Below are 20,087 nucleotides of genomic sequence, written 5' to 3' on the forward strand. Positions count from 1 at the left end.
CTGAGGCTCGCAGTAATCCCGCCTCCTGCACCCTCGCCGTAGAATTGTTATATCAACTAAAGCCCACACTTAAACTTTCCACGTGCAAGATTGAATCTATTTAAAACAATTATTTCATAAGAAGCCAAAAAGTGCAAAAACAATAATGTTGGTGTTGGAGGAGTTGTGAATGACTGCAGGGACACAACATTAGATACACCTGCAGACTGCAGGTGTATCTAATTCACAACTCCTCCAACACGAACATGATTGTTTTTGCAATTTTTGGCTTCTTATTAAATAACTTTTGTAACCTATTTTTATGGGCTTTCCTCTTTGTGATGTTAAGTTCCTGTTATGCGCTGTTATACAGTATATGCCTTGAGCTCTTATTTTGAAGGCGCTAAGAGCGGAAGTGATGTCACGTTGCGGAGGTTTTTGAAAGAAGGTAAATAAAGTGGTCCTCGTGTAAACTGTAGCCTCCGTGTTTGTTATTTTGTAGTTTCATACAGTATAGGCGACATTTATAAACCCTCGGTTACACTTTTTTAAATAGATTCAATCTTGCACGTGGAAAGTTTAAGTGAGGGCTTTAGTTGCGGCGCATGGACTTAATTTCTAAGTAAAGGTAAGACCATAATAACGTTTTTTTTATTAAATGTGCTTTTTTGTGTGCTACAGTTTGTATGTGTAAAGTTAAAGTTAAGTTAAAGTACCAATGATTGTCACACACACACTAGGTGTAATGAAATTTGTCCTCTGCATTTGACCCATCCCCTTGATCACCCCCTGGAAGGTGAGGGGAGCAGTGGGCAGCAGCGGTGCCGCGCCTGGGAATCATTTTTGGTGATTTAACCCCCAATTCCAAGCCTTGATGCTGAGTGCCAAGCAGGGAAGAATGCTGGTTTGAGCTTTTAAACATAACCCGTTAACTGCTGCCAATCAAATGGTGAATAAGATACTCTTTAGGGTTCATATGTTTGTAAATCTGACTGTGATGAAGTCAGTGCCTCACCAGCCATCAACCTCACCGCACGTCACTGATGTGTACATACACATATATATATATATATTATATATATATATATATATGTATGTATATATATATATATGTATGTATATATGTGTGTATGTGTATATATACTTATATATGTATCTTTATATAAATTAACATATATAGATAGATAGATAGTACTTTATTGATTCCTTCAGGAGAGTTCCCTCAGGAAAATTAAAATATATACATATATATATATACATATATTAAAGTTAATTTAAATGATGCGCAGAAGTAATTTACTGTGATTAAACGCAATTAATCAAAATGCAAAGTGTGATGAATCTCATTTAAACTAAACTGCTTACCATCACTTGTGAAAACAAAATTGTACAAAAACCGAAGCAATACGCCACCTTCGTACTTAGTTAAGAGTTCTTTCTTAATTTCCATGGCGTTTCTCATACTTTCTTTATCAATGTGCTGGCACTCGTCAACTTTCTTTGGCCCCATGGTGCCTTATTTTACAGTCGTACGAAAGTTCTATAAATCATAAAGACTGAGTGGAATTCTTTAAACTATATATATACTATAATATACTATAAAAAAAGACAGTATAGGAAAAAAACTGGGGAGATATTTTGGTGAAAAACATTCCTTTAAAACCTTATGGGGTGGCGTGGCTCAGTCGGTAGAGAGCTCGTGCCAGCGACGTCAGGGTTCCAGGTTCAATTCCAGCTTCCGCCATCCTAGTCACTGCCGTCGTGCCCTTGGCCAAGACACATTACCCGTGCTCTCAGTGCCACCCACACTGGTTTAAATGTAGATACTGGGTTTCACTATGTAAAACGCTTTGGGTCTCTAGAGAAAAAGCACTATATAATTATAATTCACTATGATACAAACAGTATATTGCAGCAAAACCACTTTGTTCCATTGCATACCTAACCACAACAGAAAGAAGACAGTTTTATAATGGAAGAAATAATATTTCATACCAACATGACTTTTTTTTCTTTCTTTTTTTTAGCTCATCTTCCCGTACACGTTGATCAAGTTCGACATCGAGAAGGAGGAGCCTGTCAGAAACTCACAGGGTCTTTGCATCAAGGCGGCTATAGGTGACAGTATTTTATAGTCTATTAGCTATTTAATATTGTATGTAGTATGTTATATTTCATGGAATTAAGTATATACTTCGCTGTGTATGTGTGTCAGGTGAGACGGGTCTCCTGACGGGAAAGGTCACGCAGAGGTCACCTTTCGTGGGCTACGCAGGCAACGATCAGCAGACTGAGAAGAAGAGGCTCCGCAACGTGATGAAAAAAGGCGACCTCTACTTCAACACAGGAGACTTGATGCGCTTCGACAAGGACAACTTTGTCTATTTCCAAGACCGAGTCGGCGACACGTTCAGGCGAGTTGATTGACGACCTCACTTGTAGCGTTATTGATTGGAAGAAGACAATACTCTACGATACAATACTGCAATTGCACAGTATCAATATAGTAGGCATGTGCTGAATCAGCCGAGTTTTGTGAAAAAGTACATGATCGCCATTGCTGATTGATGCCAATCACGACTGTCCAGCCCCTCTGGCTGACACTGTATTATTCATTGTTTGTCCCCGGCTGACAAGTGGCTAGCAGTGTGGAGCCAAACTGATAATAATCACCTCCATTGCAGCAAATAAACTATTTCTTCGTATCTTAAGCATCATTATCAAGTATATTGTCAGTGGAGGAGGAGGCTAAACATGTTACACACCGAGAGCACGCTAACCGCTAAGCTAACTTAAAACAACATTAGAAATAAGTGTGTAGGAAAGTTTATGAAGTGTAAATGAAACCACATTACAGCAGAAAGTAAGCAGATACTAACAGGAAATGAACAATTGGATTAATCCGGAGAGAGGATATAAGAACAACAACTGTTGTCACAGTTAGTACTCAGCACGCACAGGAGGGCGTTTGTACTTTTGTTTACAAACCCCGTTTCCATATGAGTTGGGAAATTGTGTTAGATGTAAATATAAACGGAATACAATGATTTGCAAATCATTTTCAACCCATATTCAATTGAATGCACTACAAAGACAAGATTTTTGATGTTGAAACTTATAAACTTTATTTATTTTTTGCAAATAATAATTAACTTAGAATTTCATGGCTGCAACACGTGCCAAAAGTAGTTGGGAAAGGGCATGTTCACCACTGTGTTACATGGCCTTTCCTTTTAACAACACTCAGTAAACATTTGGGAACGGAGGAGACACATTTTTTAAGCTTCTCAGGTGGAATTCTTTCCCATTCTTGCTTGATGTACAGCTTAAGTTGTTCAACAGTCCGGGGGTCTTTGTTGTGGTATTTTAGGCTTCATAATGCGCCACACATTTTCAATGGGAGACAGGTCTGGACTACAGGCAGGTCAGTCTAGTACCTGCATTCTTTTACTATGAAGCTACGTTGATGTAATACGTGGCTTGGCATTGTCTTGCTGAAATAAGCAGGGGCGTCCATGGTAACGTTGCTTGGATGACAACACATGTTGCTCCAAAACCTGTATGTCCCTTTCAGCATTAATGGCGCCTTCACAGATGTGTAAGTTACCCATGTCTTGGGCACTAATACACCCCCATACCATCACAGATGCTGGCTTTTCAACTTTGCGCCTATAACAATCCGGATGGTTCTTTTCCTCTTTGGTCCGAAGGACACGACGTCCACAGTTTCCAAAAACAATTTGAAATGTGGACTCGTCAGACCACAGAACACTTTTCCACTTTGTATCAGTCCATCTTAGATGAGCTCAGGCCCAGCAAAGCTGACGGCGTTTCTGGGTGTTGTTGATAAACGGTTTTCCCCTTGCATAGGAGAGTTTTAACTTGCACTTACAGAAGTAGCGATCAACTGTAGTTACTGACAGTGGGTTTCTGAAGTGTTCCTGAGCCCATGTGGTGATATCCTTTACACACTGATGTTGCTGCTTACGTGCAGTGATTTCTCCAGATTCTCTGAACCCTTTGATGATATTACGGACCGTAGATGGTGAAATCCCTAAATTCCTTGCAATAGCTGCTTGAGAAAGGTTTTTCTTAAACTGTTCAACATTCACACAGATAAATATATTGCACTTTTGCATATGCATCCACGTTTATGGATGCATGTTATATTGTCTTTATATTCCGGCCATTTTGGGGGGGAATTGAGGGGATTATTATGATGTGTTCAAGAGTCTATGGCTTGAGGTAAGAAGCTGTTACAGAACCTCCAGGTTCTTTAACAGCTTCTTCCCTCAGGCTGTAACAGTCGGGATTTTTTGTAAGTGTCAAAAATTCGGGAATTTTGCTGTGTCAAAAAGTCTGGATTTTTTCCGAGTGTCAAAAAGTCTGGATTTTTTCCGAGTGTCAAAAAGTCGGGATTTTTTTCAGTGTCAAAAAGTCGGGATTTTTTCAGTGTCAAAAAGTCGGGATTTTTTCAGTGTCAAAAAGTCGGGATTTTTTCAGTGTCAAAAAGTCTGGATTTTTTCTAAGTGTCAAAAAGTCGTGATGTTTTCTGTCGAAAAGTCGGGATTTTTTGTAAGTGTCAAAAAGTTGTGATGTTTTGTGTCAAAAAGTCGTCATTCTTTCTGTCAAAAAGTCGGGATTTTTTCTAAGTGTCAAAAAATCTGAATTTTTTCTAAGTGTAAAAAAAAGTCAGGACTTTTTCCAAGTGTCCAAAAATCGTGATGTTTTCTGTCAAAAAGTCAGAATTTTTTTCAAGTGTCAAAAAGTCGGGATATTGCTGTCAAAAAGTCAGAATTTTTTTCAAGTGTCAAAAAGTCGGGATATTTTCTAAGTGTCAAAAAATCTAGATTTTTTCTAAATGGCAAAAAGTCTGGATTTTTTCTAAGTGTCAAAAAGTCTGGATTTTTTTCTAAGTGTCAAAAAGTCTGGATTTTTTTCTAGGTGTCAAAAAGTCGGGATTTTTTCCAAGTGTCAAAAAGTTGTGATGTTTGCTGTCGAAAAGTCGGCATTTTTTGTAAGTGTCAAAAAGTTGTGATGTTTTGTGTCAAAAAGTCGGGATTTTTTCTAAATTTCAAAAAATCTGGATTTTTTTCTAAGTGTAAAAAAAAGTCAGGACTTTTTCCAAGTGTTAAAAAGTCAGGATTTTTTCTAAGCGTCCAAAAATCGTGATGTTTTCTGTCAAAAAGTCGGGATTTTTTGTAAGTGTCAAAAAGTTGTGATGTTTTGTGTCAAAAAGTCGGGATTTTTTCTAAATTTCAAAAAATCTGGATTTTTTTCTAAGTGTAAAAAAAAGTCAGGACTTTTTCTAAATGTCAAAAAGTCTGGATTTTTTCTAAGTGTCAAAAAGTCTGGATTTTTCCTAGGTGTCAGAAAGTCGGGATTTTTTCTGTCAAAAAGTCGTGATGTTTTCTAAGTGTCAAAAAGTCGTGATGTTTTCTGTCAAAAAGTCGTGATGTTTCTGTCAAAAAGTCGTGATGTTTTCTGTCAAAAAGTCGTGATGTTTTCTGTCGAAAAGTCTGGATTTTTTTGTAAGTGTCTAAAAGTCGTCATTCTTTCTAAATTCTAAATCGGAATTTTTTCTAAGTGTAAAAAAAAGGCAGGACTTTTTCCAAGTGTCAAAAAGTCAAGATTTTTTCTAAGTGTCCAAAAATCGTGATGTTTTCTGTCAAAAAGTCAGGATTTTTTCTAAGCATCCAAAAGTCGTGATGTTTCTGTTAAAAAGTCAGAATTTTTTCCAAGTGTCAAAAAGTCGGGATATTTTCTAAGTGTCAAAAAATCTAGATTTTTTTCTAAGTGTCAAAAAGTCTGGATTTTTTGTAAGTGTAAAAAGTCTGGATTTTTTCTAAGTGTCAAAAAGTCGTGATGTTTTCTGTCGAAAAGTCGGGATTTTTTGTAAGTGTCAAAAAGTTGTGATGTTTTGTGTCAAAAAGTCGTCATTCTTTCTGTCAAAAAGTTGGGATTTTGTCTAAGTGTAAAAAAAAGTCAGGACTTTTTCCAAGTGTCAAAAAGTCAGGATTTTTTCTAAGCGTACAAAAGTCGTGATTTCTGTCCAAAAGTCGGAATTTTTTCTAAGTGTCAAAAAGTCGGGAATTTTTCTAAGTGTCACATTTTTTTTATCTGTATTAAAAATAAAATACAGTTAAACCTCTAAAATTGAACACAACCACTCCATGATTTTTCTTTGAGATGCTATTTTCAACTTGTTGTGCTTTGATGACAATAAATATATACAGTATGTTAATGAGCTTGGTTTTATCCATCACTCAAAAACACTTCCTGTCCTGTGACCCTACCAGATGGAAGGGAGAGAACGTGGCCACTTCAGAAGTAGCAGACATCCTCACCATGGCTCCTTGCGTTCTAGAGGCAAACGTCTACGGTGTTAAAGTGGAAGGTACGACCATGAAAAGACAGCGTCGTGGTAGTAGCATTCATTTCTTGTCTGATTGCAATCATGTGATAGGGAACGAAGGCCGGGTGGGCATGGCCGCAGTCACTCTGAAAGAAGGCCAGGACTTTGACTGTGACGACGCCTACAAGGTGCTACACACACACCTGCCTAGTTACGCACGCCCTCGCTTCATCAGGATCCAGGTAACACTGCTTGTCCCCTTCTCTCTTGCTTTTTTACATCCCTTTACAGCCGTAAACCTCGCTCTTATAACTTGCTCATTGACACATGCTAACTGTTAACATACCGTATTTTTCGGAGTATAAGTCGCACCTGCCGAAAATGCATAATAAAGAAGGGAAAAAACATATATAAGTCGCACTGGAGTATAAGTCGCATTTTTGGGGGAAATTTATTTGATAAAACCCAACACCAAGAATAGACATTTGAAAGGCAATTTAAAATAAATAACGAATAGTGAACAACAGGCTGAATAAGTGTACGTTATATGAGGCATAAATAACCAACTGAGAATGTGCCTGGTATGTTAACGTAACATATTATGGTAAGAGTCATTCAAATAACTATAACATATAGAACATGCTATACGTTTACCAAACAATCTGTCACTCCTAATCGCTAAATCCCATGAAATCTTATACGTCTAGTCTCTTACGTGAATGAGCTAAATAATATTATTTGATATTTTACGGTAATGTGTTAATAATTTCACACATAAGTCGCTCCTGAGTATAAGTCGCACCCTCGGCCAAACTATGAAAAAAAACTGCGACTTATACTCCGAAAAATACGGTACATGTTAGCATGGATCAATAAAGTTTGTCTAAGTCTAAAACATGTTTTAAGCTATATCTACAGCCATAAACCTTAAGTCATATAACTTGGTATTTCACACATGCTAACTTTTTTTTTTTTTTTAGCTTATTTTAAAGCCGTAAACCTCAAAGTGATATACAGTAACTCAGGACTTGACACATGCTAACTGTGAACATGCCAATGTTAGCATGTTGACTTTTTTACGCTAATTTTACAGCCATAAACCTCAGTCATATGCGGTAACTTGCTACTTGACACATGTTTAGGCAAATTATGCAGTCATATAACTTGGTCATTGACACATTAACTGTTAGCACAGTGGTTCTTAACCTGGGTTCGATCGAACCATAGGGGTTAGGTGAGTCAGCCTCAGGGGTTCGGCGGAGGTCAAGACACACCCGACTCATCGTGTAAATAAAAACTTCTCCCTATCGGCGTATTACGGATACGGCAACAGCAGAAGTCACACTGATTTGCAGGTGTGTAATTTGTTGTGAGTTTCTGCACTGTGTTGGTTTTGTTCTTTGAACAAGGTGATGTTCATTTTGTGTACCAGTAAAAAAACATGGTAACACTTTAGTATGGAGAACATATTCACCATTAATTAGTTGCTTATTAACATGCAAATTAGTAACATATTGGCTCTTAAGTAGTCATTATTAAGTACTTATTAATGCCTTTTTTGGCATGGCCTTATTATTAACCCTAACCCTCTTAACCCTGGCCCTAACCCTAACCCTAACCAAATAACTCTAAATTAAGTATTTGTTACTTAGAATATGTTCCCCATACTAAAGTGTTACCAAAAACATATAACTGTCTTGAATTTGAAAAAAAAACATTTTATTTTTCACTAAAGAAGGGTTCGGTGAATGCGCATATGAAACTGGTGGGGTTCGGTACCTCCAACAAGGTTAAGAACCACTGGGTTAGCATAAACCTCAAAGTGACATACAGTAACTTGCTACTTGACACATGCTACCTGTTTAGGCAAATCATACAGGTGTAGAGTTATATAACTTGGTCATTGACACATGCTAACTTTTTTTTTTTTTAGCTTATTCTAAAGCTGTAAACCTTAAAGTGATATATAGTAACTCGTAGGGCTGTGAATCTTTGGGTGTCCCACGATTTGATTCAAAATCGATTCTTGGGGCCACGATTCGATTCAAAATCTTTTTTTTTTTTCAATTCAACACGATTCTCGATTCAAAAACTATTTTTTACTCGATTCAAAACGATTCTCTATCCATTCAATACGTAGGATTTCAGCAGGATCTACCCCAGTCTGCTGACATGCAAGCAGAGTAGTAGATTTTTGTAAAAGGCTTTTATAATTGTAAAGGACAATGTTTTATCAACTGATTGCAATAATGTAAATATGTTTTAACTATTAAATGAGCCAAAAATATGACTTATTTTATCTTTGTGAAAATATTGGACACAGTGTGTTGTCAAGCTTATGAGATGCGATGCAAGTGTAAGCCACTGTGACACTCCTGTTCATTTTTTTTATTTTTTATAAATGTCTAATGATAATGTCAATGAGGGATTTTTAATCACTGCTATGTTGAAATTGTAACTAATATTGATACTGTTGTTGATAATATTCATTTTTGTTTCACTACTTTTGGTTTGTTCTGTGTCGTGTTTGTGTCTCCTCTCAATTGCTATGTTTATTGCAGTTCTGAGTGTTGCTGGAATTGGATTGCATTATTATGGTGTTGCTGTGTATTGTTTTGTTGGATTGATTAATAAAAAAAAATTAAATAAAACATTTTAAATAAATTATAAAAATTAAAAAAAATCGATTTGTAAAAAAATGAGAATCGATTCTGAATCGCACAATGTGAGAATCGCGATTCGAATTCGAATCGATTTTTTCCCACACCCCTTGTAACTCGGTACTTGAAACATGCTGTTTTAGCTCATTTAACAGCCGTAAACCTTAGTCACATGACATGGTACTTTTAATACTTGCGATCTTTTTTAGTTAATTTTGCAGGCAGACAAATCAGTCATATAACTTGGTACCTCACGCATGCTAACCGTTAACATACATTAGTAGCACTTCAGTTTGTCTTGCGCATTTTAGCAATCACAAGCAATTCCTCCCGAAACTGCATGTCGGCCAAAAGTTCTTAACCGTTTGTCTTGCGTCTTTCAGCCATGCTTGGAGATAACGGGCACGTTCAAGATGAAGAAAAACAGGTTGGTGAACGACGGATTCAACCCGGCCCTAATCCGCGAGCCTTTGTACTACCTCCACGCGTCGAAACTGACCTTTGTTCCCATGACAACGGAGATTTACAGAGCCATAACCAGCGGCACAATCAAACTCTAACATTTTGTTGTTCATAGACATGTTCAGTTTGTGCCTTGACAACTAATCTCAGGGAGGAATGGACACCATATTTATTTCGACCAAGCCCTGACAGTATAGTACAGTAAAGTACAGTACAATACAACTCCACATTCCAGCACAGCTAATAAAAAAAAATCATATATAACAGGGGTCTTTGACATTCTCCTATTTATATATCTTGTGTAAAATTGTTTTTTAAACAAACCTGCGGCTTCTGAGGTAGAGGGCAGGCGTATCTCTCTTCTGCCTGTGTTTTAATGGTGTTATAAATGAAGTACATTTATAGGATAAACATAAACCAGGTGCTTGCTGAGAATGGGCCAATCACAAGGAGGAGCCTGACAGAGGTTGTGTGTCAAATGTGTGCATTGCTGACTGAAAAACATATTCTGCCTCCATTTACCTGTGTTGGAACAACGTTAACGAGTATTTAAATTTGAGCAGAAATTGTGGGGGCGAATTATACAATATTTTAAAAGGTCTTAACCAAACATGACTGCCTTTGACCCCTGTTGAAGACCTCTGTACTATAGCATTTCAAAATATGACACTGAAATATTTTATCCAAAGCTCTTTGTTTAAATGAAATGGGTGTAGATGTCATTCAAGTGTGGAAAATAAACTTTTTACCACATTCTTGTGCTATCTGTGGTGGCTTTATCATTGGACCTTTGCACCAGTGTGATGGACAGACAAGTCATGTTCTTATCAGATGATGGCACAACACACTTGTATCACAGGTCAACCTCAGATCATTCACTTTAGAAATCTACAACAACATGTGATTTTTGTGTTGGTAACTGGATGGAGTGCACTAAAGTTTAAAATTGCAAAAGCCTGGAATTAATGTGTCAAAAAGACATTTGTTATTTCAATGTTAACAGAAAAATTGCATATCTTTTAAACATTTCTTTGTAAAAAAAAAAAATCATTATACTTAAATAGCTGCCTGTCACCTTGACTTATGATTTTAAAACAAGTTATCCAATAATTTGCATGTAAAAATAAAATAATGAGGCGATGAAACATTTATATTCAAATATATACTGTTGCGAGTGGCCATCTGAGGAAAGCCATGACTACGATGTGGCCCTCAAGAAAGTATTTGACATACCGTATTTTTCGGAGTATAAGTCGCACCGGCCGAAAATGCATAATAAAGAAGGGAAAAAACATATATAAGTCGCACTGGAGTATAAGTCGCATTTTTGGGGGAAATTTATTTGATAAACCCCAACACCAAGAATAGACATTTGAAAGGCAATTTAAAATGAATAAAGAATAGTGAACAACAGGCTGAATAAGTGTACGTTATATGAGGCATAAATAACCAACTGAGAACGTGCCTGGTATGTTAATGTAACATATTATGGTAAGAGTCATTCAAATAACTATAACATATAGAACATGCTATACGTTTACCAAACAATATGTCACTCCTAATCGCTAAATCCGATGAAATCTTATACGGCTAGTCTCTTACGTGAATGAGCTAAATAATATTATTTGATATTTTACGGTAATGTGTTAATAATTTCACACATAAGTCGCTCCTGAGTATAAGTCGCACCCCCGGCCAAACTATGAAAAAAACTGCGACTTATAGTCCGAAAAATACGGGACCTGCAAAATGATTAAAAAAATAAATAAATAATTACCGGAAAAAAAGTACGGTATGTCTTTTGAAAAATAGGAAATACCATTTCAGGAGTAAAGTTGTAATTTTAGAAAGGCATAACATGTAAATTAAATAGTACCTTTTAAACTTTTGTTTCTTGTCCCAATGTTCTTCCCTTGTAAATAGACAACTTTACACTCAACATTTAGCAGAATTTTTTTTTGTGATGACCTTTTTTTAGGTAACACCTATACTTCACTCTCGTGGTATTGGTTTGTTCCCGTTTGATTAATATTACTTTGTAGAAAATATGAACGGTATAGAAATGTGCTTCAAGGCTGCAACAATCGATTAATCAGATTATTAAAAAAAAGCTTACATTTAGGGATGTCCGATAATGAAGCCGATATCCGATATTCCGATATTGTCCAACTCTTTAATTACCGATACCGATATCAACCGATATATACAGTCGTGGAATTAACACATTATGCCTAATTTGGACAACCAGGTATGGTGAAGATAAGGTACTTTTAAAAAAAATTAATAAAAATAAAATAAGATAAATAAATTAAAAACATTTTCTTGAATAAAAAAGAAAGTAAAAAAATATAAAAACAGTTACATAGAAACTAGTAATTCATGAAAATTAGTAAAATTAACTGTTAAAGGTTAGTACTATTAGTGGACCAGCAGCACGCACAATCATGTGTCCTTGCAGACTGTATTGATATATATTGATATATAATGTAGGAACCAGAATATTAATAACAGAAAGAAACAACCCTTTTGTGTGAATGAGTGTGAATGAGTGTAAATGGGGTAGGAAGGTTTTTTGGGTTTTGATTTATCGGACATCTCTACTTAGATTTATATTCTATTTCTTTGACTAATTGTTTAATGAGTGTAACTAATACAAATACTGCATGGAGTGCCTGGAACTTCAAATACAATTACAGTTTTCACACGGCTGCTGCAATGGAGCGCATATGAGAGAGATAGGGCAGTGAAATGCAGATTTATTTTATTTTTTTAAATACGCACACACGTTAAAAGTGAAAATGCAATGTTTATGATGTGCCGTTTTTAGAAAAAAAGACTTAAGGTTATGACAAGCAGGACGTTTTTCAACTATTGTCCCTAAAATACGCATTGAGGCTGTATAATGTTTTATCCGATTACTCGATAGTTTATTGTATTACTATAATTATTGATAGCTGCAGCGTTACATGTGCTTTTAAGAAAGCAAAATTAGAACGGCAACAGCTTCTACATTTGTCAGTATCCATTTTTTTTCCAGAACATTGCAATGTAAATAAAAAGCACACTTTGTGAAGCGTATCATTAATATGTGGAGTCTCGTCTAATTTCAAAATGAAATGTATTTATTAATACAGTGGTATACATTTAAAAAAATTGTTGCAGAGGTGAAACAATGTATGAAAAAAAGAGAAATCCAAATAAATAAAAAGAATGTTGGACACACAGGGAAATAAACTAGTGTTGAATTGAAGCACTGAAGTGTTATATCAAAAGAAAACAGTACTGATGTGCCATAATAAATTGTCTATTAGTACAAAAATACATTTCAGGGCACACAATAAAGCATCCAGTATCACAAATAAAGAAAGGGACCAGTCTTTGTAACATCCTCAACCCCTTTGAGCATATCTTTTCAATTGATTCAAACCAAGCACTTCTATTTTTTGTTGTTGTAAATATTCAATAAAAAGTAAAAAATGCCTTAAGTAGTGAGTGTGTATACATTGCTAGAAAAGTTGGATTTATTACTGCTTGTGTCAGTTCCAAGGCTCAGGGTTTTTAACCGGAATACAAACATAACCAATGTAACCGCTCTCCCTTTCTCTCTTGCTTTTTTTTTTTTTTTTTTTTTTTAAAGAAACATTTTGTCTTTTATACAAAATAATAAAGATGTACAAAAGTTGATTTACAGAGAACCAAGGCCATATGCTAGCAATATGTACAGCCACGACATCCTGGGAGCTTTTCGGCGTCTCCTCACTCTTCATATATGCATAGCGGGAAAAAAGAAAGCGTCCATTCTGCCTTCACGCATGTGCTAGAATCCGAGTTCAGGTTTAGGAGAACCAAGAAAGGAAAAAAAGCAGAGACAACTTGGTGTTGGCTGTGACAGGAGGGTCAGGGTGGGTTCAATTTGGAAAGTTCTTTCTCTCGTTTGTATGCAGATAAGGCATCACTGCTCGCAGTGTTGGATGGGATTCTCGTGTGTTAAAGTGGTAGCAGGCGTCTGGACCTGAGTCATAGCACATGCATAGATCTCTAGACAGCAGGAGTTTGTCAGTATTATTCGTCTACGGTAAAACATTTGCTACAAAAACATCACTTTTAAGGAAAGAGAGCGCCCGATCAGAACAAACAGGCCTCTTTGATACTACTACTATTATTAATAATAATAACAATGAACTGTCATTTCTTGTGTGAGTCCTCCAGAGATCCTTCATGGCTACACAACGAAAGGTTTGCATATGCCCACTTTTCTTTTTTCTTTTTTTACAGCAATATTTCTTTTTTTTTCTCTTTTACTTTGCTGATCCCCCCCCCAAAAAAGTATCTAAAAATATCAAGATGAGATTATTCAGTCTGTGGCACCGTCATGCACTCTCATATGAGTTCCAATAACTTGTGGTATGTCATCTTTTTTTTTTGCAAGCCTCAAAAGCACCAACAAAAAGGACAAAAAAGAAGAGCCAGGGAGTTGACTCTTCTCATAAGTGTGTGGGAGGTTTTTTTTCTTGTTTTTTTTTTGAGGGTCCGGTAAACAACGTGGGAGTGTTTGATTCACCGCCTTGAGGTGAGTGTTGTGTACCCTAACCTCGCTGCACGGAGGGGACGCACCCCGGCCCTCCTCCGTTCTTTCACATTCACCAACAGACCAGCTGTCGCCCTCTTTAGAAGTGGTCGATGAGCACAGACACGCAGTTTGCACCCACCAGGTAGTTGGGGTCTCCTGGGAGAGATTTGTTCTGCCAGCTTTTAGGGTCACCTGCGCAAATGACAAATCAAGAGAATTTAAAATACCATTAATGCCACTGTTCATTTGACATAACAATATGGTATGTTTTAGCACACAGTTACTGCCTTCATTTGCATGTCAAACACACTCATCAATAATAATCAGTTAGATAACCCTGATCAGCAGTGAGAACAATCATCTGTGGTAATAATAATAAAATGGGTACTAGTGACTTTTGATCTTTTACTGTTATCTGGAGGAAATTTAAAGGGGACCTATGATGAATTTAGTCTTTTCTGACTTATAAATGCAAAATGAAAATGTAGTAAGCTAAGCTACAAGATTAAATGTAGCTAAAAGCTACAGGCAAAGCCATCCCCAGTGAATTGTAGCAAACTACACTACAAGCTACATGGCAAAAGTAGCTTTTCTAAATCAGAGCTACATCTAATGGCATTTATATCTATGGACCCACATGTACAATATCAATGTTAATGTAACTGAGAGTGTACAAATGGTCCCAATAGTGGTCCATTACTATTAACTATCTGTCATTTCGCCGGGGACACCCTACAACTACCTCTAGGGGTCGCCGCACCTCACTGTATGTACTTATTTTAGTTTGCCTTTTCTTTGGCCTACTCCTATTATGTTATTCATTTTCTCTACCTACAGTACAAAAACAGCATCTATCTACCTCTTGACAAACAGTCGGTAATGGTTATGTGTAGGGATGTCCGATAAAGTCTTTTTGCCGATATCCGATATTGTCCAACTCTTTAATTACCGATACCGATATCAACCGATATATACAGTCGTGGAATTAACACATTATTATGCCTAATTTGGACAACCAGGTATGGTGAAGATAAGGTTCTTTTTTTAAAAATTAATAAAATAAAATTAGATAAATAAATTAAAAACATTTTCTTGAATAAAAAAGAAAGTAAAACAATATAAAAACAGCTACCGGTACATATAAACTAGTAATTAATGAAAATGAGTAAAATCAACTGTTAAATGTTAGTACTATTAGTGGACCAGCAGCACGCACAATCATGTGTGCTTACGGACTGTATCCCTTGCAGACTGTATTGATATATATTGACATATAATGTAAGAACCAGAATATTAATAACAGAAAGAAACAACCCTTTTGGGGGAGGGAGGTTTTTTGGGTTGGTGCACTAATTGTAAGTGTATCTTGTGTCTTTTATGTTGATTTAATAAAAAAAACAAAAAACGATACCGATAATAAAAAAAACAATACCGATAATTTTTGATATTACATTTTTAAGCATTTATCGGCCGATATTATCGGACATCTCTAGTTATGTGCAGTAAAACTTTTCATGAACTCAACTCACCTTAATGTGTGTTCCTAAATTTGTGTTCCACATCTTAGATGAAGAGATCAGTTATGATTTTGGTTTACAGGGTAAACAATTAAAAACTAAGGTTTGTGGCATTGTTTTCTCTAAAGGGATACATTTGTCTAAATATAACTAGGACATTATTGCGGGTTTCCTGGACGTCATCTTCATCATTGAAGGTAAAATCTAATCTGCGGAATAGAATTCCTCAGCCATTTTCAAGTATTTTACTTTTTTTTTTTTAATCGTCAGCGTGAAGCGTCCTGTCTGACTCCCTCACTCCTTCGTCGTCACGTAACATAAGTGCCTGATGGTTATGATTTTGCTTACTACGCATCTTGCCTCTGATCGGCCAGTCCGTAATGTTTCACCCTAACCTTAGCCAATTGTGTCTCATCATACGAACACCAACCAATCTCTGTATGTACGGATGTTCTCATTCATCCAGGGCTTTGTATCTTTTCCATGTTTTTTGGCCTGGATTCGCAGTTCATTTTCTCTCTTTGTAGCTTGTGGCTTTGATGTAAGCTACCTAGCTACATGGGTCTTAAAGTAGCTAAACTACAGAAATACCTAATTGTTTAAAAAGTAGGTAAGTTACTGCCAACCTACTGGAAAATGTAGTTAAGCTTTGTAGCTTAGCTGACCTACAGTGACATACTGACTAAAAACAGCTTTTTAATACAGAGTCTGAATCAATCTAAGAGTGTGCAGCTGTACCTAATATTGTGACTGGGTGAATCTACACTGCATAATGTTCATTAAGTCTAATTTTAACCGTGTCTGCAAAAAAGTAAAGTTAGTCTCCAGGATATATATTTAAAAAATGCACATTTTTGAAAGATAAATGATGATACTTTCGGAGAGGGTGAGGTGTGGTTTCATTTGCAATCTGAGAATGCCTTTAGAATCGAAAAAATTATAAAAGTGACTGTGGATCCAACTGTACACCAAAGCATACCCAATACATAATATCTACTCCAAAATGAAGTGCTTTAAATGTACAATAAAATAGGTCCCCTTTAAAGACAGGCAACACTGTAACACATGGAAAAAAGGAAACAATAATTAAGGTGTATGAGGGAGCCCATGCGTGATAAAGGAGCGAGGAATGTGGAAAAGAAGGTGAACAGACCAAGCACGTCATCTTCTAAGCCCACAGACCCAAAAAAGGACAGAGAGAGAGGACAGCGTACCCGACGAGGAGTCGGAGGATTTTAGAGCAAAAGACCAACCATCAGGGGTCATAGACGCACAGTGAGGTAAGCGCAGCTCCACAGGCTTCTGGAACTTGAGTCCGTGAGGGCCGCACATCACCAGAGGACTTAGCAGCGTTTCTCCTGTGCGGACACGCAACAACGTTTAGACACAAACACTGGTTCATTTGTGGAAAGAGTCACGAAGAATAAAGCATTCATCATTTTGAATGGTCAACTAGAAACGCATGGTTGTGGGCGTTAATTACAATATCTCGTTTGAATATTTGTCATAATGCAAAACTCTGTGTGGATATGTATAACACACCTTTTTGGTTTGTCATAGAAAATAGGGATGGGCGATATGGCCTAAAATCCATATCGCAATAAATATTGAGGCCAGGCCTACTGCAATAACGATATATATCATAAAATATGATTTGGTTTATAAATGATAAAAGAACCATCTCAAAACGGGTTACAAGGGCTCTTAATTTAGCTGATGACAGTAACATATTGTGTCAGTTGTATTATTTTCCCAAAACTGATACTAATCTACTTGCTAATTTACTTTTTATACTCAGTTACTTTCTGTTTTCATGGTTCTATCTACACTTGTGTTGAATTGTAATAAGCACTTACTTTTCTGTTGGTTGGATACTTAACATTAGTTTTGCTGATACTGATACTTAAAATTGTCAAGATCCTGCACTCTTCTGCCCTTTTTGATTACCTCTCCAGGAACTTTTCAAGATTTGAACCGTGCTTACAGCCGAAAACAACGCAAGCATATGGTGTTTTTCTTCAAGAAGGGCTAAATGTCGCCTACTGAGAACAGACGCTGGCTTGACCATCTCGCATATTCAATGAGCAGGACATGACGTCATGTAAATCCAAACAATATTATCTGTAAATGATAGATACTAAAGTGATTAGATTTTTCTTATTATTATTATTGCATAATCTAATTTTGGGGGTCAATTCTGTTATTGTTTAAAAACTCAGGATATAAATCAATATACCGGAAGGCTTTGAGGGCAAAAGCCAAATGATTTAAATAGGAGCTAATAACAGTTTTTTCTTTTTTTCTTTATTTATTGAGAACTATCCACTTTACTTTACTCCAGAAATTGTGTGTAGCATTCAATACCACATTCTAAATGTAATGAAATCAGCTTTATAAAAATATTATTGTCAACATTTTCAGTTCCAAATGCTATAATAACACTGTCAAAGTATCAGATTTGGACACGAATTTGGATTGGGATCTGAGGGCAAAATTTCTGATCGGGACATTCCTAGTTCTGCTTATGCTACACAGACAGTCCTAATGTGTTTGTAAGCGAGGGCGAACCTACATAAATTAAATAAAACAGATGCTAAATCTTCTGTGGCGGGCCAAATTCATTTGTGGCAGCTGCCACAAATGAACGAATGTTTGGAAAACATTGGTACATAAGTACTGTTTACCAAAACTGATTTACTACCTTCTAATATATACTTTGAATGTAAGTGTAGTCTTCCCTTACTCAGGAAAAAAGGATCACATTTTGGCTCATGTTAAGATCTTAAGTACTGTTACAAAATCACAGAAATTGATTGAAACAAAAATAATCTGTATACTGTGCACTACAGCAGCATCTGTCGTCTAGCATGTCAGTTTCCACCCCGTAGGACTGGAATAGTCCAGCAAAGCACTAACAAGAAGCAGGAGCTAGTGATCATTCATGTTTTTTTTACCAAGGTTGCTAAAAATGAACATACCCTTAAGACCAGAGCACTGCCATCTTGCAGGCGTGCAATGTTTTGTAAGCTGCTTCCTGCTAACAGAAGATGTTATTCTTCCTGTTGGGACTGACCTTTCTCCTTGTCCAGCGGGGGCAGGATGCTGTTGTCGCGGCACACCTTGAAGTAGATCTCCTGCTCCACGTTCTCTGGGATGGCGCCCTGGGGGATAATGATGCTGACGCCTGTTTCGATGGAGCTCAGGACCCCTCCGTTGCAATTGAAGACACCTCGTGCGGTGGCGACCACCGTGTGCCCTTCGTCCTCGTCATCATCGTCCAGTGCGCCGGGGCTGCAGCAGAGATCACAGTCATCCATCAGTGCAGTGTCAGAGGGGCACAATACTCAAGACGAGCAGAACAATGACCTCCCTGTGAGGTGCGTGTGCCATCAGAGCCATACCTTACAGGGATGGCCTTGGGGATGGCATTGATGTTATTGTGCTGGTATTTGGGCCTGTTGTCCATGGTGCGTGTGAAGGTGTCCAGGCCGCTGTCATGGTCCAGGGGCTGAGGTGACAGTTGGGGCTTTCCCCCGCCGGGCTTGATGAGAAGGTCCGTTTTCACCTGTGTGTCGTTGGGTAGGAGGTTGTGGTTGAACTTGGGGCTCTCAAACTTGCGCTCAAAAGGTCGCGCCGAACTGGTGTACGGCTTGGGGACGTAACGGTTGTAACCAATGGGGGCGGCAACATTCTTCGGGGGTGCTGGGTCAGTGCCGTTGACTGGGGGCTTGTCAGGGAGGGCCCTTGGGGGGAGATAGCCAACCGGTGCGGGTTCCTCCCTGCTAATGGGTCTGAGAGCTGCCAGGTCAGGTTTGGGATTAGGTGAGCTCAATGGCTCTGGTATGGGATTTCCTGAATGGAAATACAGAAAATGACAAAAAATAAATAAAAGATCCTCAAGAAATGACAATAAATATAGAGAATAGGACAGACTGCATGTAATCAGCTGCTATGAAGCGTCTACAACAATGTCCTAGTGTTAAAAGGTTGTTTTAATCAATGCCCACAGTTGAACACAAGCAATTTAAGTGAGGTCCACACTGATTAATGCACACTTAGTTAATGCACAGATACACGTCATTGGTGCGGCGTGGCTCAGATGTTAGAGCAGCCTTCCAGAAACCTGAGGGTTCCTGATATGAATCCAGCTTCAGCCATCCTAGTCACTGCTGTTGTGTCCTTGGACAAGACACTCCACCCACCTTGCTCCAAGTGCCACCCACACTGAATGTTTGGTGGTGGTTGGAGAGGCCGTAGGCACAAGTTGACAAACACGTTATGGTCAGTCTACCCTACAAATGTAGCTTACCAACTAGTGTGAATGTGCAGTGAATGAATAATGGGTTCTCAGTGTAACACACTTTAAGTAACTAAATAAAAGTGTGATTTAAATAATAATAAAACAATCCATTATTATTCTTTTGCATTCACAAAATAAGTGAACAAATGTGTAAGTACTTGTTGTGAAGTGGAAAAGGGGTAGGTTTAAATAAGCTTTGCTTCTTCCTACTCTTTTTCGGCCATGTTCAGAGAAATTTAAAAAA

The 20,087-nt window shown here is 37.4% G+C and overlaps 2 protein-coding genes across 14 annotated transcripts in view; one reads left to right on the top strand and one right to left on the bottom strand.

Moving 5' to 3' along the window:
* The window catches only part of LOC133612381 (long-chain fatty acid transport protein 2), a 58,702-nt gene extending 48,491 nt beyond the window's left edge, over positions 1–10,211 (top strand). For all 3 annotated transcript variants that reach the window (XM_061969754.2, XM_061969755.2, XM_061969753.2), the window contains exons 7-11: positions 2,007–2,097; positions 2,195–2,393; positions 6,279–6,376; positions 6,446–6,576; positions 9,378–10,211. In XM_061969754.2, the coding sequence (XP_061825738.1) occupies positions 2,007–2,097; positions 2,195–2,393; positions 6,279–6,376; positions 6,446–6,576; positions 9,378–9,554 (696 nt within the window). In that variant the 3' untranslated portion in view covers positions 9,555–10,211. The remainder of the gene's footprint in view (positions 1–2,006; positions 2,098–2,194; positions 2,394–6,278; positions 6,377–6,445; positions 6,577–9,377) is intronic.
* A 2,738-nt stretch (positions 10,212–12,949) lies between these two features.
* The window catches only part of tjp1b (tight junction protein 1b), a 183,502-nt gene continuing 176,364 nt past the window's right edge, over positions 12,950–20,087 (bottom strand). For 7 of the 11 annotated variants that reach the window (XM_061969741.2, XM_061969746.2, XM_061969743.2 and 4 more), the window contains 4 exons: positions 18,945–19,395; positions 18,617–18,834; positions 16,758–16,901; positions 12,950–14,218 (listed from right to left, as the gene is read on the bottom strand). In XM_061969741.2, coding sequence (XP_061825725.2) covers positions 14,124–14,218; positions 16,758–16,901; positions 18,617–18,834; positions 18,945–19,395 — 908 coding nt within the window. In that variant the 3' untranslated portion in view covers positions 12,950–14,123. The remainder of the gene's footprint in view (positions 14,219–16,757; positions 16,902–18,616; positions 18,835–18,944; positions 19,396–20,087) is intronic. The other 4 variants (XM_061969752.2, XM_061969745.2, XM_061969744.2 and 1 more) reach the window with 2 other exon arrangements.

The sequence above is a fragment of the Nerophis lumbriciformis genome, linkage group LG10, assembly GCF_033978685.3.
Source record: "Nerophis lumbriciformis linkage group LG10, RoL_Nlum_v2.1, whole genome shotgun sequence".
Lineage (NCBI taxonomy): Eukaryota > Metazoa > Chordata > Actinopteri > Syngnathiformes > Syngnathidae > Nerophis > Nerophis lumbriciformis.